The sequence below is a fragment of the Zootermopsis nevadensis genome, unplaced genomic scaffold (assembly GCF_977971745.1).
Source record: "Zootermopsis nevadensis isolate Lab colony 2312 unplaced genomic scaffold, Znev_1.0 Znev_ptg000029l, whole genome shotgun sequence".
Taxonomy (NCBI): domain Eukaryota; kingdom Metazoa; phylum Arthropoda; class Insecta; order Blattodea; family Termopsidae; genus Zootermopsis; species Zootermopsis nevadensis.
The window spans coordinates 11,448,697-11,471,819 of record NW_028259161.1 but is presented as its reverse complement, the minus strand read 5'-3'; the positions used below and the strand labels follow the sequence as shown (position 1 = coordinate 11,471,819).

General features: G+C 35.2%; 3 protein-coding genes across 7 annotated transcripts; 1 reads left to right on the top strand and 2 right to left on the bottom strand.

Annotated features, from left to right (window-relative positions):
- On the top strand, positions 1-5,209 carry LOC110838733 (TRAF interacting protein no poles). The gene is made up of 6 exons (XM_022082239.2): positions 1-221; positions 351-563; positions 1,071-1,229; positions 1,682-1,795; positions 3,439-3,787; positions 4,506-5,209. Exons 1-6 carry the CDS (start codon positions 109-111, stop codon positions 4,881-4,883), a joined length of 1,326 nt encoding a protein of 441 aa, XP_021937931.1. The 5' UTR covers positions 1-108; the 3' UTR covers positions 4,884-5,209.
- RpL29 (ribosomal protein L29) lies at positions 5,201-6,587 on the bottom strand. The gene is made up of 4 exons (XM_087358259.1): positions 6,496-6,587; positions 6,173-6,219; positions 5,923-5,987; positions 5,201-5,358 (listed from the first exon to the last, which is right to left on the bottom strand). The coding sequence occupies exons 2-4, from the start codon at positions 6,207-6,209 to the stop codon at positions 5,245-5,247; spliced, it is 216 nt and encodes a 71-aa protein (XP_087214385.1). The 5' UTR covers positions 6,210-6,219; positions 6,496-6,587; the 3' UTR covers positions 5,201-5,244.
- On the bottom strand, positions 5,201-22,719 carry LOC110838731 (calcium-independent phospholipase A2-gamma). 5 transcript variants are annotated; one of them, XM_022082236.2, is made up of 13 exons: positions 22,125-22,248; positions 21,689-21,813; positions 20,422-20,890; positions 20,201-20,338; positions 15,483-15,637; positions 12,250-12,368; positions 11,941-12,146; positions 10,950-11,141; positions 9,146-9,344; positions 6,496-8,779; positions 6,113-6,219; positions 5,923-5,987; positions 5,201-5,358 (listed from the first exon to the last, which is right to left on the bottom strand). In XM_022082236.2, exons 3-10 carry the CDS (start codon positions 20,830-20,832, stop codon positions 8,523-8,525), a joined length of 1,677 nt encoding a protein of 558 aa, XP_021937928.1. In that variant the 5' UTR covers positions 20,833-20,890; positions 21,689-21,813; positions 22,125-22,248; the 3' UTR covers positions 5,201-5,358; positions 5,923-5,987; positions 6,113-6,219; positions 6,496-8,522. The 5 variants fall into 5 exon arrangements, with proteins under 5 accessions (XP_021937928.1, XP_021937930.1, XP_021937927.1 ...); XM_022082238.2 differs by lacking the exons at positions 21,689-21,813; positions 22,125-22,248 and adding an exon at positions 22,624-22,719; XM_022082235.2 differs by lacking the exon at positions 21,689-21,813 and having other exon boundaries at positions 22,125-22,268.
- Positions 22,720-23,123: the final 404 nt, after the last annotated feature.

Sequence of the window (23,123 nt, the reverse complement as noted above, 5' to 3'; positions counted from 1 at the left end):
AATCAGTTATTGACATGGCGGGAAATGGAATAATTTGTTAGTTTGTTCGTAGGATGAAAAGAATAAGTCATTTTATTGTACACACTTAGTTATTCTGTAATATAAATCATGCACATTAGTTGCGTGATATGTGGTGATTTGTTTGTTGCTACATCTGAGGTATTTGTAACAGGCTGTGGCCATCTATTCCATTATCCATGTTTGATTCAATGGATTGAGAGGTATTTAATTAAACAGTATTTTATTATTTTCATGTGTTTTTTAAGATTTATGACACTTATGAACTACAGCTTTGTCTGTGTATTATACTGTTGAGAACGATTAAATTAATATTCCTATTCTTATTGTAGATCCAAGTCCTGTCCACAGTGTCGATACAAAACAACTGAGAAGACAATCCATCGAATTTATTTTAATGTTGCAAACAGTGAACCGGAAGAAGATGCTAGTCTTTTGCGTAATAAGATTGATAATCTGACATTTCAGATTCATCTGAAGGATACAGATATTAAAAATGCTTCTGAAGAAAATCAAACATTGAGCAATCAAAATAAGGGATTAAGGTTAGTAATACATGAAAAACATACATACATTACTTTTTAGCGTTTTATTTTATGTAGATGGTTTACTGACATATATATAATTAGCTCTATCTTAAACATGTGTTTCTGCACTGTTACAATACTTTAATAAATCACTCTTAGAAAACAGTCTTGAAAAGAATTATCAGCTTCAAATATGTGTAATTCCATTTTAATACTTCATTAATCTTTAGTATTTTCCTTTTGGTAGCTATCTCATAACACTGTGCATTTTGTTAGTTTGCTGAATATATACATCTATAATCCTCTAAACCACTTACTGTGGGAGTGATGGACAAGTGACAAAAAGCACCTTCAGTTCACAAATTAAATTACCAATTTTGTGATGTCACCATATATTGCTCGTCATACGTACATTTAATTAACAATAATTTTGGGATTAACATATTTCCAAGCAAGCTACTTGTGACCTGTGACCCACAAGATAACATTGCCAGAAAATCAAGATCCATTATTATCCAATTCTAGGGAAGAGATTAAAACACTAGAATTCAAGATTCGTTCACAAGAATCATCAGTATCAGCACTAAAGGATCAAATCAGATATCTGCGACTACAAAACAAAGATGCAGAAGATTCTCGGGAGGAGGCAAAAAAACTCCGCAAACAACTTGAAATTTTGAAGAGGTATTTAATTTACACAAGTACTTATAATTAACATCTGTGTTCTAATTTGTAGCAATGGAAAGACGGTAGACAAAGTGATCAGTTATTTTATAATTCTGTACTGACTACTGGTTTGTATAGTGTCAAATGAAATATTGCAAGAAGATAGTGATGAGAGAGTCGTAAGAGATGTGGAAGAGCTACTGGCATATTTTCAGGTATTGTCCCAGCATTTGCCTGGAGAGGTAACTGTGTTACAGTTCTATTTCTCATTTAATGCTAACAAGAAAATTATTTGTAAAAAGTAACCAAACTGACCTGATTTTGCATGTATTCAGAGCTATGGATAAAGTTGAAAGTGTACATAATCATATACATACACCACATTCTGTAAACATTTTAATTCACAAGCTTATATTGTGATAAAAGTACTGTTGAGCTAGTGTCATATATAACATACCATCTTCTTTCAGTATTCAGATAATTGTTCATGGAACCACAACAGAAGTGGAAGAAATCCTGGATAAACATGCAGACTCACATGATTCAAGGAAATCTTTAGCAACCTATGTATCAGTCCTTAGAAGGTAATTAATTAACTTGTATTGGCTCATATGCAATCTGACTGGCTGTGTTGTAGAAGCATACTGCTGACCCACTGAACCTTAGACCTTAAGTCCAGCTAGTAATACCCATAATATGGGGATTTAAATCTACTAATCCTATGTGATAAAGGTTCTCTCAGTTCATTGTGAGGACCAGAATTAAACTGGGAAGTTAAACTTTAAGTTAAAATTTTATATACACCACTACAAATATTTGTAGCGTGTCTTGATTTAAACTGTCATCCTTAATCACATCATAACATATCTCTCCAGTTTTGCACTCAACATTTGGTGCAACTACTGCCTGTAATGGAAACATTGCTACAAATATTACTTAGTGTGCCATTAATGTAATTTGTTAAGTACAGAAAAGTGATTCTATTATGATAGTGGATTATTATTATTATTTATTTACTGCAATTGGGTTTGCACCCGGTGGCAGTGGTCCTTACACTACACAATTACAACAAAATACATATAATATAAACAAGTACACTCCATAGAACACCTTACACACATAACTAGACATCCACCCCTATAAAAACATTTCACCTTACATGGAGACACATACAAAAACACACATCCATTAATTAATCACAATACTTTAGAGTAGAATATAAAGTCACACCTCAGTACATGAAACTTTTATCCCAAAGAACTAAAGCACTTCATCACTTCGAGACTAAGACACTTCACTTCCCTTATCACCATCTAATCCCCACTTAATAACCCCTTGCTTATAACTACTTTTCTGACTCTCTTTCTAAAGGTGCTTAATTTACAGGGGAAAGACTCTAGCACGCCTGGAGGTAATTGGTTCCAGCTTCTTATAGTCCTATTTACAAAGGAATATTTGCCAACATCCGTTCTTTGTTTCCTAGTCCTAATTTTCTGACTATGATCGTCCCTGCCCAGGTAGCATGGCTTTAGTAATCTATCCCCTATCGTTTTCCAAGCCCAGCCCCCCATGTATGCTTTGAATACGGCGCACAATCGGGCTATCATTCTACACTGTGCCAATGTTTCCCAACCAGATTTGTTCATGTAATTTGCAAATTTAGCCGCTCTCTTCTGCACCCGGTTTAGGGATCTTACCTGTCCTTCCTGTATGGGTCCCAACACACAGCTCCATATTCAAGTATCGGTCTCACTAGTGACATATTAATAGTTTATTCTAGGAAATGCTTTTAAATGCATCAAAACTGATAATGTTGGTGTTTCTTTGCCCAAACATCAGTCACATTTATCTCTCTCTTTTATATATATATACTAATCTTTTGGTGCATCTTCCCAATACAACACCACTAAATCCACTGGTATGCATCAAGATTGTAGGAGGGTAAAACTGACAAATATTTTCATGCTTCACTACAAAACATAAATTTATATCTGAAGATCAGAGCTTTCAGTGGTAACAATGTACATCATGCTTTCTATAGCTACTGCTGGTAATCTGACAAATGATAGTACGATCAGCTTCAGGCAAATGAGTGACACCGTGATGAACACCCCATCACCATTTCACAATATCCATGACTAGACTGTTATGTATATCACAAAAACACAGTGAATGTAATTACAATATTTTGCAGTTTCATGTATTATGGGATGTCTAATTATTTTAGAGAAATGCAAGCAGCATCAGATAGGAAGCAGGCTCTCAGAGACCAGCTAAGAACATGTCAGCAGGATCTAAGTGCAGCAAATTTACAAAAGGAAAAGCTATATGAAGAAGTAAATCTTAAATCAAAGCTGAATAAACAACTGGAAGATGATATGCAACATTTGGAGCATGAGAAGAGAAGCCTTCAGAAGAAAATACGTGATCTTGAGAAAGCCATTTCTTCACCCAGTGGCAAAAATCCTAGGGATAGTGCTCTTCGGAGACTGATATTAGAAAGTCCTATACCTGAGGCAGTCAAAGTACCAAGAATGACAGATTCTGCTGAAGGAGACACATCTACGTCAACACTGGTAAGTAAAAAGGGTATATTTGGTCAAATACGCATCTAATTTTATCTGAAATACATATATACTCTCAAACAAAATTTTACATATACACACAAAGTCCTTAGGAATTTGAAAGTTCTGATGATTGTTTTCCCCCAGCTTTAAATTAATATTGTTTTGCAAATGTTTTTCATGTGTTGAATCAGATTGGTGGCCATATGCTTGCACAAAATCCATTATAATAAACAAGAAACAGCATTAAGATACCTATAAAGCACTAAGCTCAAGTATTAGAGGATGAGTTGGGCAGAGCATGTAAAATACATGGGGGGGGGGGGGGAGCAAGAAATGCATACAGAATTTATAGAAAACCTGCAAGGCAAGAAACCACTTGGAAGACATAGGTGTAGATGGAAGGATAATACTAAAATATATCTTAGGGAAATTTGGTTTTGGGTGTGGCTTGTATTCATCTGACTCAGGATGGCCAATGGCAGGCTCTTGTAACATGGTAATTAACATTCAAGTTCCATAAAATGCGGGAAATTTCTAATTAACCAAGTATAGTTATTTATTGGGTTCTCAAGGATGAATGTTCCATGGAGTTGGATTGGTTCATTCTCAAATGATGGACTATGCAGCAAGTTAACAGCTACACAGTTTTTATTGTTAAATTAAGTTTGTATATGCAACTGGTGACAAAGTGATTATCATATGGAATATCTTACTGTCTTATTTGCAGTTTGGTACACTACTATCACCTGGGTCCAAAGCACAAGAGACGTCTGATCCAGAATCACCATACCTGAATATTAAATCATGCAGTTTCGGCCTGACTCCCCTGAAGGGTTCTCAGAGCATGAATCTGAAATTATCTTCAGGCAGCAATAAATTCAGCATATTCAAAAAGGCCCATCATACAAAACTAAGTTCTTCAGTGGATGCAAGTCCTGAAGAAACATATGATGGTTTAGGAGGCCATTCTAAATTTGATGAATTTCCAGTACCAAGTTCAAAATTTAAGCCAACACAAAGAAAGTTAAAATCTGTTTCAACCCTTAAAACAAAAAAACAAGTTACAGTCATGCATAAGTTAGATAGGTTTCTTGATTTACCATGAATTCAGGATATTTTTTTAACAAGTTCTATTTGAGAAGACAATAAACTTAAGTTAAAAACAGAATGAAAACTGTGATTATACCCCAAGTAATGTAAACCTTTGAACATTTAATTATGCATAAAATGTGTATTGAATTCTACTTGAATCAACAATTGTTACATTCTGTGGGCTCTAGACAGTCTTGAAAATTTTCTTTCAAAAGACTTTTACTTACAACCCACAAGACTAATATTTATTAATGCTCTAAAGACTTTGCATGTGATGTATGAAAATTTAAAGAGGACAGGAATCAGGGTTATTTTGTATTAATAAACACCTTTATGCAATGCTGTAGTTTAATTTATTGTACCATTATTATAAATTATGAAGTTTCTGCCTTAGAAGCCTTCCTTTGTTCTGCACGTTTCTTTTGCTCTTCAGGCTTCAAATTGTGTTTTTTAGCAAATCGCTGATTTCGGAGGAATTTTGCATCAACCTGAAAAATAAAATTTAACTACAATAAAACCACCACCTTACAGATCAGACATGACATTTTACAGAAACTTCCATGGAGGGATATGAATGAGAATAAGAGATAATTTTTTGTTTGTTCTTTGATGCTGTACTGCATACTCTTGAACACAACACAGTGATAATCTGATTTGAGCATATCCTAAAGTATGAATTTTTTTAACCAATTATGATGAGATTTTCATAGTAGTGAGTATGAAGGCAGCTGTCTTCTGGGTTGTGGTCTGGTGTTTACCTACATTCATTACAACAGCACATACATTCTATCGCTCTTTCAAAAATGGCCAACAAGTTTTAATGCAGTTCATATGCCTACAAAACAAAAACTGATAAGAGCTTATTAAAACCATTTTTCACTCCAATGAGCCATACATTATAATGCAGAAAGCACAAAGGCATTGCATTATAATTCATTGTTAATGAAATAGGTTAACCCATTTAAACACAACTCCCTTACGACAAATTCAAAACTTCACTACTTAAGTTTTACTGTACATAGTTCAAAACTGATTCGTGCTTGACCACTTACTCCTCTCGTAGACTCGTGCCTATAATGCTTCGGTTTCTTGATTCCATTTCGATGGGCTTTCCTGTCTGTAACAGAACACCGATTACATTCAAAACATTCTTGCAACACTGTATTGGCCAACTTCTATTGTGTATTAAAATGCGTGGATAAATAACCCTTTATATAATTTCGCCTAATATGCAGCACTAACCATTAACTTCCACACATGGATCACAATCTTCAATCTAATCAGAAACCTTTCAATACTCACTTTGATTGTGATTAGTATGGTTTTTGGACTTCGCCATTTCTACGAGCCTAGAAAAAAATAATAAAACCAAATAATGACACCTCTTCACATAAATATTGGTCCTAGCATGCAGCAGACACACACAACTGTATATGAATAGCAAACACAGGCCTAAAACGCAAGTACGCCTTCAACAGAAAGTTATGAACTGATATCATAAATACCAATAAAAGTTTCTCTCAATATACAGTTCCAACACTGCGCATTAACTGCAAAGTAATAGAATTACAATATTATTACGGATTGAATGGATGAAGATATACATATCTACAAAATGTTACTACCTTAAAACACCCACAACACACTACGGCACACAAGATGATCTAGCTGCATTACATCAAAGCTATTCCAGAGTAACACAGTGCAATACGCATTGTGCTGTACCCTATAAGCGATTCACAAGAACAACGGCGACATGACAGCCCAGTCGGTAAGAAGATTAACTACACTTTCACCTCTAAAATTCCCTCTCCCCCTCCATTAGACTACTCACTTTACCACCAAGTGCATTAAAACCCAGATCGGGTCTTGGCTTCTGCTACAATCCTCCTCCATCTCATTCTATCCTGGGCCACCCAACCTATCCATCTTAGTTTGGGCCTACCAACTTCCTGGATTCCATAAATTTGTGATTCTAGTACTTGCTTAGCTGGGTCTGATTCTTCCAACCTGGTCATATGTCCTGCCAATTGAATTTGTCTTACTTTAATATGACACCAAATTCTGGTCTCCATATAGTCTGTATAATTAATAATTATACCTTCTTGTCAAATGATCTTCCTTAATGACTTCAAAAATTCCTCTCAGCATCTTCATCACAAATATATTTATAGCACCTTCATCAGCTTTAATGGAAGTTCCATGAAAATACAGTACAAACTACTCACATGATCTGAAAACAGGTTCTGTTTTCACACACACTTATTATACAAAGCATTTCTAATAAATTATCAAACAAGAAGTATTTTATAATTCAGCAAATGGGCCAGACCAATGAAAAAGAAACTTGGGGAGTGGGGGGAAGAAATATAACAGTACATTCTATAATTTTTATTTGCATAGGTCACACATTAGCAGATCAGCATGACTGGACAAAAATAATTTCATATTCATTCCATTCTCTTCAATTTGAGAGAATTCACTGAAGTAAAAGAATGAAAACAGAATTTATAAGGAAGTAAGGATTAAAAAACTACAACATAAGTATAACAAACCCAGTAACAGTTCAGATAAGTGACATCAAATGTAAGTACAGCTGTTTCCAAACACAGCAGCAATTCAAGAGAGGTACCAGGTAATGGACAGGTACAACCAAGACGAGCTAAAGGTGGGAGGACTGTTTGTTGTGACAATCAATTCAGGTTCATATGAACCTGAACAGATCATTTAAACACATGAATTACTGGAAGATACTTGTTTCCTCCTTCCATGATGTGACAATATTGTAATCTGGAAACAACCACAGCCAATCTGTTGTTATAAGTCTGCCATAGAGACAACACTGTTTAGGTGTAGAAATGTCACTCTTGTTACATGTTCTGTAGTGACGTTATCAGCATCATGTCAAAGAGAGATATGACCAAATGGAAACATGTGAATCATCTCACAAAAATGGTGCAGCTGAATGGAAGAATATAAACTTTAAGTTCCTGTGATGTTGCATACTCAGGATGAGAAATGTGCAAAGAAACAGAAAAATATGAACTAACACTTTTATTTTATATCAGATATACCTATAGCCAAGCCTGTATCACTGTTACTGTTGAGTGACCATGTCTCCGTGGAATTGTGGCCACCAGCATGTCCATTGTCATCCCCCAGATGATACGTAAATGAAAACGGAGCAGCAGTGTATTGATAGATGTAAGGAAAAACCAAAGAATTCAGAAAAGAACTTGTACCAGTGCCAATTTATTCACCACAAATCTCACTGGATTGACCTGGGCACAAATGCAAGCTGTTTTAAGTGAGAAGTCAGCACCTGACTGTCCAAGCTATGGCATGGCTTGCCTAATCAATATACTGACTGAGGTATCCTAGACTGTGATTTGTGAAAAATATTTGATTTTCAACAATTTCTGCTACTCATCCTTGCCTCAGAGCTCTCATAAGTTGGAAATAAAAGTTAAGTATAACACTGGGTGAAGATTCTTAGACTGCACACAACTTCCTGTTTAATAATACATGAAAAAATTTTGAACAGGTTGCTTTACTTGGCAGTACATTGGCTCTATCAGATGAATCTAAGTTTTGACACACAAACCAATCATCTGTGTCAGAACTTGGAATGATCCTTATAATAAGTATATTTCTATTTGATTCCTAAGAGCTCTCTGTGAAGATTTATCCAATTAAGAACTCGTTGCATGCATGTAGATGAATGCATTAATGCTTTTGCTGCCTCCTGAAATGTCTCTTCATTACGACGATAATACATAGCTGCATCTTGTTCCAACTGACCTATCTTGTCTGGTCGAATTTCATCCATTGTCACCATTTCAGTTACATATGGATTAAATCTGAAGTACACACTGCCAGGCAGAAGGTCATTAAGCATTGTGTGAACAGCTGCAATAACAATACAAGAACAATTGCATGAAAGCTTAGAGCAAAACAGGGTGAAACCTAGAGGTACAAAAGGTACTTTCTCTCGCATATGCTACCGATACATTTTCTCCACTGACAAAAGGAATTTTATGTTACACTGACTGTTTAAAAAACTGAATGTTCTAATTTTCTGGCAACAACACACCTTCAGCTTTTAAAGTCACTCACAAATTTGAGAATAATAGCTGTGTGCTGTGAAATGTTCATTGCCATAAGAAAAAGTGAGAAATTCTCTTGTTTTTAAAGATGAAATGCCACTGTGTATATCACAGTTTCACATAATTATTTTAAGTGGAATACTCTGATGGCAAGGTTTGTATAAGTTACCTTCTGTATCTGTTGCACTGTCAAGTATTTTGAAAAACTTTGTTTTCCAGGATGAACTATTGACATCTTCACCACATATTACTGGATTTGTGCGCCCTGTGCCAAATGAGACTACACACTGGATTGGACAACCAGGCCACAACTGCTTTGCTTCATGGATAGCCACAGCTGTTGGATTGTTTACTAAGACACCACCATCCTGAGATGAAGAAACTCATCTATTATTCTACGGTATCACACTTGCATAGATCCTCTAAAAATGAAATGTGTGACTGTATTTACATTTACAAAGTAGCTACCAGTGTGAATCAATATGGGTATAATTCAACTTCAGCATAAACTAAGTTCTTGATTTATTGGGCAACTTCATATTTTGTTTCTTAAATCTGATATAACTGCAGCAAGCAAAACAAAATTATGGCCTCTATAATGTTACCTAATGTTACAAAAGAAATCTTGCATTTCATAGTTCCTTTTCCTGTAACTATGTAAGAAGTAATAACATTAATGTTCATTGACAATTCAATGTAAAGCCTAATTTTTCATATCAACTATACTGTTAATGTTTACAGTTTAACTGTAGCATTAAGCTTTAAACACCTACACAAAGGTAACTGCAATAATACATTCATATAAAGGACAGCTCTGGATTTTTAGCATTTTCACACATCCTGCACCAACTGACAATTCTTTTTAGCATTTCCAGTGGCCAACCTTCTACAACACCTCTTTGTACCTGACATGCGAAAGTTACTGCACAGCAAGAAACAAAGAGTGAATTAATGTAATTATCATTAAATTCATGCCCTAAAATGAATGGTTATGACAACACAACCTTTTATGTCATTTATAATCTTCAAATGAACTAAAGAAATCAATACTGTTATTTTAATTTCATGTCTATTATCACTTCAATAGCATTAGGATTTAATGACAAGTTGTGGATTTTATGGCATCTTTATAAACCAGTGCTTTAATATTGAATACAAATATTATAACAGTTTGGGCACTAGTTCTCTTAAGAAATATCAGAAAGCCAGACAATAAAATGCTAAACCTGAAACGCACAAAACATGAATGTCAATAAAAGTAGATAATGTAAAATGTTCTCAAGTTGTATTAATAATAGCATTACTATAATTATTTGTAAAACTTGCACATGACTACAGATAATCATGATTGATATAAACAGATCATAATCATGTATGATTTGAGGTTTTCACAGAAGACAGAAATCTTCAGATATATCATGTTTGTAAAGAGCTGTTTACTTCAAGATGTAACAAAAATATTATAGAAAATGGCACATAACTGAATTATCTTAACTGTATACTTCTTTTTGTATGTAATAATTTATAAACCAAAGAGTATTATGCATTAGTTGTTACAAGTCATGTTTCTTGGCTCTACAACCCAGTTGTGGGTTTTCGCCGCCTCCTTTTCAAAGGTTTCTTGGTCTTGAACTGTGCATTTATGAGTAGTGAGCGACCAGCCCACTGACTGCACAATTTCTACTCAATCCTACCAGAGCCATCTTGCTGTTAATCAGGAGACTTGGGTGAGAAATGGCCCTTGAATTTTGCTTACGAAACATCTCATATCATGCTCGTAAGGTTCTTTTACATGCCATAAATCTACAACATGGGACCGCCGGTTTTACTTCCCATCCGAAGGAAGTTGTGTTACGGATTTTTATCACCCATAAAATCCATTGACTTCAGCCAGGATTGAACCCGAGAACCTTGGTTCCAGAGGAGAGCACGCTAACCACTGGTCCACTGAGGACGACATTTGTTACACGTACCTGATGTAATAATTCACCTAATCTATATTCTTCGAAGTATGATGGTGCTGCTGCAGATGCCCTTACAGCCTCCCACAATTTGTACTGGGTACCTCCCATGTATGGTGACTGAACTTTATATGGCAGTGAATAATTTCTAAATATATAGGCTGTTACTCTTGGCAAGTTTACCACAGCAGAAATCATAGACAACTGCAAAAGAGACCAATTATGGTTATGTCTCAAAAATGATCACTCCTCATTCTACAGAGAAAATATGTTTCATTGTGCCAACTTGTTATCCTCTGTCAACATGGCCTTCATGCATTCCAGCTGGCAGTATGTTCCAGTAGCACATTGCTAAACTGTTAATCCTGGAGAGGATGTCCATCTGGCAGTCTGGTAACACAGGAATTAAATCCCAATTCCTACACAAGATATGTTAAAGAACCTTAAACTTGACTATCATCACAACCAATTATATTCAAACTACATGTTATACTATATAATTTATAGAAATATGTAAACAACAAGTTTATAAAAATATCAAATTTCAAGAATACTTTCATTCCCAGTCTAGCCAATTACTACATGGTAATTTTTCTATTTATTTTACACACCCACTCCTCATCCTGGAAAAGTGAAAACTTACACTTATAACCAAAAATTCAACCCATCCAGAGAGACAGAATATCTCAATTGATATAAACAGAGTAGGTTTTACCTATGGACTCAGTTTCTAAAATGTTATGTTTTAATTATATTAAGATGATGGATAACATCCAAGAAGTATATTATTTTAAACTATTGTATATCTCATGTACTGTACCTCTTGTTTACCATGTGTACCAAAGCCACCCTACTTATATAATCACGTGTTATCGGTGACTTGATTCAAACACAGTGACAAACACCAAGTCAGATGGTTTTGTATATTGTAGGTAATAAAGGCTGCCTTTCAGTTATAAGCTGGGTATAATTATCTATAGTCATCAAACACAACTCATCTTACTTTCGGCATTAAGGGATCTCTAGCTGTTCTTATAAGCGGAGTTTCTCCAACATATATCTTGAGGAGCTGTTCCCACATCTCAGTGTTATAGTATGAATGACTCCACACCAGGTTACTTGTTCCCCAAAATGCACTCTGTGTGAATATCTTTGTACTCAATTCTTTGTACATTTCTGATAGCTCAGTCAATGTTTTCTTTTGTGGCACTGTAAAATGAAGCAAAAAATCACTTTCAGAACCACACAATCTGCTTTACTGTTGAAACATTTAAATATCTTGTGCATACATGTATATATTAAGCATGCATACCAAGAACACATAAAAGTATGGCTCCTGTACTAACACCACAGATGTAATCAAACATCTCATAAATCCGCTTTCCAGTGAGCTCCTCCAACTTCTTTAACAACTCTATCACAAGTACACCTCTGCAAAATAAATACAAAACAATTACTTATGTTCTGCTACTCAAGATCATGCCTGTAATTTATAATATGAAGAGTATGCAGTAAAAAACTTGGTGAGGGAAAATTTACTTAAGAATAATAATTTTGTTACTGATTTCCTTTAAGTTACATGAATATGCATGTGCAACAAGGAACATCAACTTATATTATGAAAATTGCTGAATGGAAGTGTGGGGTACAGAGATGTCACACAATATGAAAATTCAGGAATTAAGTATGACATATTTATTGGAATTCCATCATGTTTAGACTTTTCTTTCACAAAATTTTCCTTTGTAATAATCAAGCAGTCAAATTACATGTTCTGAGATGTGATTCACTTAAAGCATTTCACTGCATAATCCACAGCGTCACATGAAAGGACATATTAAATTGTGAAATTAAAAAAGAACAAATTCCCAGAGTTTTCAGACATCCAATTAATATATATGAAAGATACCAATGAAATATTTGTCATAAAATCTGAAGGGTGAAATCTAACAAATTGTTTGAAACTGTGGCAAAGTTCAAATATTTGAAAATGACAGCCACAAATAAAAATAACATACACAAACAAATTAAGATCTGATAAGATTTTAAGAATGCCATGCTATCATTTGTTTTAAAATCCTTTGCCTTCCCATTTCCTATCTAAAAACATGGTGAAATATATTTTTACATTTTATTTTATATGGGTGTAAAACTTTGTCAATCACTTAGAGGGAAGAATATGGACTGAGGGTGTTTGAGAATAAAATGCTGAGAAGAACATTTGGATCTAGACAGGTGGCAACAAGAGGCTACAGAAAACTGTATAACGAACAACTTCTTAATGTGTACTGTCCACCACATAATATTAGGGCGGGATAGCTATAAACACATACAAAATTCTAGATAAATAACCTAAAGACAGGATAGCTCTTTGGAAACCTGGGCACAGATGGAAGGATTATATTAAAATAAGTCTTCAAGAAACAGGGTGCGAGGACAGACAGAGTTCATCTGGCTCTGGATAGGGCCTAGTGGCACATTTTCTAAACACAGAATTGTTCATAACCTTATAAATCTTCGGGTTCTACAATAGGTGGGGATAATTTCTTGCCTAGCTGAGGAAGTATTATTAGCTACTCAAGGACACTGCTCGACCACATAAGAAGTCAGTATGAAAGGCATAGCAGTAGGAATAAAATCTGAAAAGGAAGGTACAGTATTTGACACAGTTATGCAAAAATGGATTTTACATCATGTATCACATGTCAAATAATCTGTAACAGTCATGCAATTGTGACAGATAAGATATTGTTCTATAGAAATAAATTGTCAGTATGCTACAAAGACAGATATCTAAAATAAAAGAACTTTACTCACACTTACTATTCACATAATAATGTACTGAAAACATACAAACATGCAGGTTCCCTAAAAAGTGAGAAATTTCTTGACTAGCTCAGTGTACTATTTGCTTCTCAAGGAGGACTCTGCTCCATGGAGTTCATTAGTATAGGAAAAATACAATGGAATCAGATATCTGAGGTTCTCATGGAGGTGAATATATTGGTTGAAATCTCTTGGATTATAACACCACATAGTTTCACAGATGGTTAAAACATTTCCTCAAATACTGACAACTACACAACATGGTCTCACAACCAGAAGTATGTAACCAACATGTAATGGACTGTAGCAAACATTAATAAATACTCTTATGGCAGATCAAGTACAGTGGCATTTTCCATATCGACCATTTTCATAAATCCTTCCATAAACCAAGTACCAAAGTTGAAGGCCACGAATGTCTGGGGTGTATGCAAATTGTATAATAAAGTTGATAAAAGAAACAGAAAAAATGCAGTAGGCTTTTGCCTCAGAGGGCATCCTCAATAATGGTCTTTTGTACACTACCATAATGTTCCAAACCACTGGCAGCTCAAACACTTCTTAGGTAGCAATAATCTAAAATAATAATAAAAAAATGTATTCAACATGTGTGTGTACCTACCCCACAAAATAGATGTTAGAGAACTACACTGTACAAAGCAAGAGAGTATATATTATTCATATTAAAGATAATACGAACAAGGCGAGAATAAATATTTAGTTAGTGCATGTTGAAAAAGAGAAAAAATTACTATGACTTACTCATAGTGGATTGCATTTCTGCAAACAAATTTTGGAAGAAGGAAAAAGAAAGAAAAAAGTATCTATCTGTTGAAGATGGTTGTCTTCTGGGTTGCTATGCCATGTAGGCTGGTAGAAGTTTACCGACATTTCAGAGGTCCTTCAGGGTGATGATGGAGGCAGCAAGGACCTCTGAAGCATTGGTAAACTTCTACCAGCCTACATAGTGCAACAACCCAGAAGACAGTCATCTTCAGACTCACAGCCATGAAAACCTCAAAATCCTACTTGTCTGTTCTTTAGCCTTGCAAAACGTTCGACAATTAAAGTGTTAAAGTCCGTGATGGCTTTACATTGATCCTTATCTACTGACAGCACTGACAGAACACTACTTATCATTTTCCTCAACTACATCTTCATACATTTCAATGTACAGAAACATATTTCTAGAAGTTGAAATAATAATTTCTAGAACTTTCATAATTTCACTGAAAATGTATTTTATGCTTTTTTTTACAAGGAAAACAACTGTAATGAAATGGATTTTACATCACTTATAAGCTATGTATGTAAACTTTCTCTCTCCTAAATTCCTGAAATTAAGTTATAAATCAATATGAATTCTGGTCATTTTGCAAGACTGTTTTACTCAAATCATGATTTACAATAACCTACAATTATGTATTAATTTATAAAGTATGGGCTTTCAGTCAGCTTGAAGTCCCTTAAAAATTTAAAATATTCACTTCAATTACTTTATATTTGTACTGTTTTCCCTACTGTTATATACATCAGCCATTTGTTTTTTATTATATTTTAGTCAAATACTTCCACTGAATTTGAAACACAGCAGTCCTTGTTATCTTGTAGAATGATGGTAAATGGAACAACACACACCATGCTACTTTCACAAACTTCTTTGGAATATAAATACTGTCATGATCAGTACAGATAGTTAAAGAAAAGAAACATTATTACCTTATTCCTCCACCATCAATAGAAAGAATCCTAATTCCTCTTCCAGGCAAAGGATCAACATGGCCAAGTACAGCCAATGTTTCACGCAAGACAGCTAGTGTAAGTTCATCATCTGTTCTTTTACGTGTCTGAAGCAAAAGGCGAAGGACTCCTTCCTAAGACAAAATTAAGAATACTGTTATAAAGGTTATCAGCAACTTTCTGGCATAAATTTTTTTATAGATTGAGTTGGTGGCCAGATTTTTTACATAAAAATTCACAAACATAATAGGCAACGAATAAGACAGTAAATCACGCAGATTATCATTACAGTGTATTGTTATATGTTTGAACAAAATCTTTAAAATAAAGCTGGTTCCCTTTAAAACAGCTGTTCATAATTAGCAGCCATGCACTCCACAAACAGAACTGTCCAAAGTAGCAATTGACAAGAGTGGACATTTGTCACCTTGCATGATCAAAAGGTATCATGACTGAATTCATATATCAAACAAACTGCACTGTGCAGGGATATGGCTGTGATGCAGTACATCTATTCATGGGGAGAAAAATTACACTTTTCAACAGTGTGGCTCTAGTGATCTTTCACTGGTATGGATGTCAACAGAAAACTGAGTAACAGATGTGTGTAAGTGCATATAAACACAACAGCAGTTTAAGAGATCAATAACATACACAAGAAGAATGGTACAGGTTTCTGGTTATCAGAATAATACTAACAAAACTAGAATACTTAATTGTAATATGTTGGAAAACAGAATAAGAATGAGCAGATTCACTTGCAGTGAAAAATTAAGGTCCGATATATTTTGAACAGACCTCGTATAAGACATAACAACTTGATCTTATGGACCCCTCTATGTTTTAAGACATTAAATATGCCTCAAAACATATTTAGGCCCTTAAAATGGATGAAGGAAAATAATGTTCACACATGGTTATAATATAGACACCAGAGGTGCTGTCATAAAAATCTGCCTAAGGATTAAAATAACATGTAATTTTAAAAGAGCATTGGGCCCTTTAAAATACATGAGACTGTAAATTACACATGTAAAACACTTGTAAAACAGAAGTGCTGTATACAAATTTCAATCCAAATCTGTCAAATTACTTAAAATGTGTTCCTAATAGTTAATTTATTCTCTGAAGTAAAAGATGGCACTCAAAAAATTAATCAAACTAAATCAAAATGGCCTCACAAATTTATCTTTGATAAACCAAATTAATTTTCAATGAACTTAGTTCAGTAGTTTTAGTGCTGTTATGGAAGGACAGAAATTTCAAGGAGTTTCATCTTTTCACTGAAAAAGTTTCTTGCCTTCTTTGTCCCCCCCCCCCCCCCGGGCCAAACAAATGTAACATATTTTATATAATTTAAGAGATGTGAGTGCTGTACAATATTAAAAGGGCTATCTTCAGTTACCAGTTTCTACATCTAGACAATGTTCAACTGCCATATTCAATCATTCTTCAGAAAAATGGCACATATATCCTTTCATTATCTTTATTATTTATTTATTTATTCATTCATTCAGCATGCCCCATTACAAGATTGTAATATTACATGCATTAATGTATAACACGTTAACAGATTACACAATTGTAATATCGTGATTCATTGCCACCATTTGTACCTATGTTCCTGTGCTAAACTGTATTATAATCTATAGATTTAATGAATGTATTAAAATGACCTAAATATTTTTGAACAAGTGCTTCATGTAACACTGGCCATGTGCCACCATTCTTGGCTATTGCATCTATTAATTTACGCCTTGGTTGTTGTAGTTTTTCACACTCATAGATGAGGTGATCCACTGTTTGTGCTGCTTTCAGACATGAGCATGTTGGGTTGTCAATGATCCCAAACCTGTGTAGATATGATTTGTTTTTGCCATGTCCAGTCAATATTGCAGTTAGTTCGCGACGTATTACAATGTTTAGCTGCATTCGTTGTCACACTGATGGGAAGAATTTCTTGCACACTGCTCCTGTAACCGTCCACTGCTCGTGGCCTCGTAACAGCTGCCTTATCAGGGTGTAGGATTGTTAGGGGCTAGCTAGTCGGGATGTAGCTCTTGTCTCAGGTCGTGTTAACGGCCTGATCACACCAGCCAACAATGATTCGGATTGAAGTTGGAATGCACTACTATTTATTTGTATACAATATACAGTTTCCAGTATGTCCTAGAACCTTCGCTATCGCGACTTAAAACAAGAGTGAGTCTCCCCTAATTTTCTTCGGCGCCAGGGTCCCGGGCTTGGTGCGAAACACCCCCTGCTGTCATGACAGAGAGAGACCTCTCACGGACCGCCCAACACGATCCTCCACACTTGCTCCTACTGTCTGTCGTAGGCGGAGTCGAAATCGGATATTAACCAGATGGCCTAAACACGACTTCTAGCTCTTAGGGCTGAAGTCCCTCCTTGTTCTCTGCAGGTGGTGCTAAAATCTTACAGAAAGGTTTTGACATACTGGAAACACACAGGAACAAATAACAAAACCAAACTAATTCCAGATGAGCGGTTACACTCCTTTATTGGTGGTGTTCCACTCATTTTGCCATTTTGCCTTTGTTTCTTTAATAATTGTACTTTTAGGCTTCTTTGCATATACTACATTTCCACCATTTTCTGCTGCTGCTGCCTTCGCTAATCTGTCTGCTATTTCATTACCGAAAATTCCGATGTGTGCTTTGATCCACCCAAAATGAATAGTCCAATTTTGATCATCAAGTTTCCTTAATTTATTTCTTATCTTAGATATTATGAAGCCGTGTTTGAAGTTGCTTTTTAGTAGATCGAGAGAAACTTGACTATCTGTGTACACCGCTACTATTGTTTCCTCAATGCTGATGTCCCTTAAAGTTGTTACTACATCCAAGGCCTCTAGAATTCCAATCTGCTCAGCCTGATTGTTTGAGCAATGATCAGGTAAATTGGTTTTTAAACTATAAATTAGTTCTCCATTTTTGAAGATAACAGCGGCAGCACCCACCCCTCCCTGGTGTTTACTTCCATCTGTATAGATTTCCACATTGTATTTATTGAAGTCTTTCACTTCATCAAGAGTTATTCTCTCCGCAGGATGAGGCCATTCCTTCTTGTTTAATGGTGCTTCGTACTCGGTAGAGTCATCTTTCAGTCCGTGTGTAGTTTTATATATCTGCACTGCTTCTTCGATAGTAATGCAGATAGGCTTAACCCCGGCAACGACACATGAAGCTTCATATGATAGTGTTCTGTAGGCTTTCGCTATTTTAATATTAATCAGCCTTTATGCTCTCTGTAGTTTATATATGTTCTTCTTTTTCTGTAGGCCTCCTTCCCAAACAGGAGCTCCATATGTCAGTAAAGGTATAATAGCTCCTTTGTATATTGTTCTCAAAGCTTTGTGGCCTAAACCCCAATGCAGCTCTGCTGCTCTCGTCAGCATATGTATAAGTTGAATAGTCTTTTCTGTTATACTGTTACTTTGCTATTCAAATGTATTCCCAAGTATTTATTTCTTTGACTTGTTTAATTCGTTTATAGTTTACGTAAATATTAATTTGTTTATTTGCAGATTTCCTTTTCTTTGTAATCAGCATGGTCGTAGACTTGCTATCATTAAATTGTACTTTGTTATTTTTTGCCCATATTTCTATTCTTCTAACATCTGCATTGGCATAATTTTCTGCTTCCATATCGCTCGCGCCATTTGACAGAATTATTAAATCATCAGCAAATGCAATGACCAGAGAGTGGTCTGAAAAGTTCAGGTTGAGGAGTGAGTTATACATTATGTTCCAGAAGCCAGGTCCGCTACAGGAGCCTTGCGGGCAGCCTTTGCCAACCTGTTTCGTAACTTCGTATGACTGAGAATGTTGCAGATCTGTGGCTAAAATAATGTTGTGATAACTCATACAAATTCTTTGGACATCTAAGCTCTTTCAAATTAAGGAGGATACTTGGCCACCAGGCCGCGTCGAACGCTCCTCTTACGTCAAGACTCACTAGGACAACACTGTTCGTTTTGTCCTTTAAATGCTTCTATATCCACCAGTTTGTCTGTAACCATTGTGTGAAAATCTCTCTTCAGCAAGGCCAAACTATTCTATCACAAGCTTCCCTTTTAACTTGCACTTAAGGACAGGCCATGACATTCCCAATGAAGTATACTGTGTACTCACACTTTTGAATACACCTTGTGCACTGTGATACCCACAATGGCAAAAGCAAAATATAGAACACAATTGACAACAGTTATCCAAGCCACCATAAATGCACTAGAAGTATGCAATGCAGTTAAACACTGGTTATCAACCAGCATGACATGTTTCACTTTAAAGACAGAATGAACAAGGGAAGATTTTAGTAAGGATTACAAAATTCTGGTGGGGAATCAGCCAAAGAGGGAAAAAGGAAATTATCTTCCAAAAACTAAAATGCCTATAAAAAGTTGTTCAAATTAACTAGCTAAAAATTGGAAATGAAATGAAGATGAAGATGAATAATGAATAAGTATGAATTTGGAAAAAGATGGTTATGGACTATCTGAAGGTACTATCACAACATTCACATAGAGAAAATGAGAAAAATAATAACAAATCTCAATAAAGAAAACTTGTAGCACAGCCAGAATTAAAATCATAAACCTCCTAAATATACATCTAGTGTTAACATTAGCTCAATATGCCCAGTGATAAAAGATGAGAAAACACAATGAGTGTTACCTTTATAGCAAGGTGTTTGGCTTCTGGATATTGATTCAAATGACTAGCTAGATCTTCCAGACGTTTCAGTCTAGACTGTACACTTTCAGCATTAGCAATTGATGCTATTACATGCCTTGTTCTGGAATTGATGCTGATCTGAAAATGTAGATAATTCTTGCATTAAATAAAAGCCAAGATGACATCAATATACTTGCACAATTACCAACTTTCTTCATTACCTTTGACACAGCTTCTATTGATGATTTCCATTTTGGTATTGATTCTTCAGGCATTTCAACATTCTGACTGGAATTCTTTTTCAATTTTAGACCAGTCAGTACTTGTGGCAAACTGTAACCTTCATCTTCCTTTGCTGCAGGCTCTTTGGAATCTGTCTTTGGAGGTTCCTTCTCACTTTTTATTTTCTTGTCAACTATAGCAGTGTCTGTATCAACATTTCTTCTTGTATGAGACTCTACTGAGTCATAAGTCATGGTCAGTTTCTGTAGCACAGAGGCCCATTCTTTATTGAGAACAAACAGAAATCCTTTCTCATTTGAAGAGGATTTTGACACATATTCTTTCAGCTGATTTATAAGTTTCCAATGACTGACAGACATACTCCTCAGTATTGAGCCGCCAACTGACATTTTTACAACCTCCTCCGAGGTTGCTCTATATGTTTGTGTACTCAGCGACAGCCAGTGTCTGGAAAAATCGAAAAGATGATGATCTCTGCAACTTTCAAGCATGTAATGCACAGAACCTCTTTCCTAAAAACACATAAACAACAACAACAAATACTACTGTAATCCATCCCAAATAATGACCTCAAATCTAGAAATTGGTCCCACATCTTTGAGTTCCTATTTATTAAGTAACTCTTACAACTAATTTACCATAACAAAGAGGTGGTACTAATATTATAAGCATAAAATAAAATAAACATTACTGGGATTACTAAGACTTGAAACATAAATGCCTATAATTATAACAAATAAATGGACAACAATGTATTACTTAAGACATAAGATGATATGGTCCTTGTCTCATCAATCCCTCAAGACCTACAAGAAGCTTCTAATGGTCTTAACACATGGGCAATGGAAAATGACATCACCATTAATGGGACCAAAACAAATGTTATGAAGTTCAGAAATAGAGGGAACTTGGCAAGCCATAACTACTGCACCTGTGGGCACAAATGGAATTTGTCACTTAATTTAAATGCCCGGAAACAATGCTGCAGAGTTGAATCTGTGATATGAGCAATTCATGATATCCCAAACTTGACTGTGTTATCACCTGGCCTCTTCAATCTTAAAATCTCCTGTGCTGCATCCTACAGGGCAACTTACCTGGCAAGACCTTACAGTAAACAACCTGAAGAAGCTTAAAAGTACAAAACCTAGATTCCTAAGAACAATTTTATGCATACAAAGTATATGCTCTAAATGGAACCATCTTCACTGCAACTGCCATCCTGAAAGAGTAACTTCAACACACCTGAACACAATATTCTGTCTAGACTTTCCATGGAAAGACTTGCATGAACAGGGGCTACCACAAGCCTGGCAAGATCTGCATTTGTGCACTTGGGGTGAAAAATGCCTGCTCTACCACCTAAGGGACTGTGATAACAGGATACAGTTACAAACTTCTCAGTGGACCAGTCACCGTAAACATACACTTTCATTCTGTTTGTTAATACCTGAATTTAATTAAAATCAGCGTATTATGTACACATTAAACAATTGCAATGACAACTCCTATAATGAATAATATTATGAATAAACAGTGCCCTCTCCTGAAAATTGACATGGTGACAAATCACAAAAGAAATAATTATATATTCATCTTTGACACACTGCACATAATGTTATAAATCCTAACATTAAACCATCATTAATTTTTCGCATACTGTACATGAGAAAAGGCACACCTTCTTACAATTAACACAAAACCATCTTGCCACTGTTCTGATACAGTACTCCGTACAGTTACAAAGTAGTCACTTTGACAGAAATAAACACTGCCGCTTAATGTAAATATAATCTTAATATGACGTCTAGTGTTATGATCTATGACGTAAGCGATCAGGCGATACCAGGTCTACCAATATGATCGCCAATGGCAGACATTTTACCTCAAGTACGAAAACTATTGCTTCATTGTTTCCATTTCATCATATGTACTTATATTTGTATATTTCATACTAATTAGATATTTCGCAGTGTATTACCCTACAGACTTATTTTTAATATTAAGGAATGTGTGTAAACAAATATATCTGAAAAATGGAATATGTACTGTTTCGATAGTCGATTCTCGTAACTTATGTACGAAGCAGGCAATTACATGCAAATGAGAACGTCAATTCTGTTTAACATCTGTTTCTATACCTAAGCGTTTGAATTTTTTTAAATTAGCTTGCAACTCACATTTAGACATCCGGAGACACGGATGGTAAATATTAAATATTTTGTTGAAGGTCGTTCCTTTCCAAAATATTCTGAACGATATTAATTGTATCGAACCTAAATCTGTACCGCCACATGGCGGGAGTAAATAAGGTGTATTCTTGGTTTTAGTGTCTGTCACGTTTCATACACTCTGTACTTTGTACAGGTCGATCCATATCCCACATCATTGTGTGTTTCAAGACGAAACACACAATTACTAGGACGTGCTAAAGAAAAAAAGGTAAAAAAATGGTAATAATGTTAGCATTTAAACTTTTAACCAAATTATAAACATTTTAATATGTAGTTATTATTTCTAGACATCAGAGAGATAATCTTTAGTGCAATGACATAGAGGCAGGGAATTGAAATGACGGTCACTTTGATTCCAAACATGTTGTTCAAATGAACAGAGGTGTGAATAATGACTGGCAGAAAAACCACAAATTCAACATAACACACCGAGATGCTACACTACA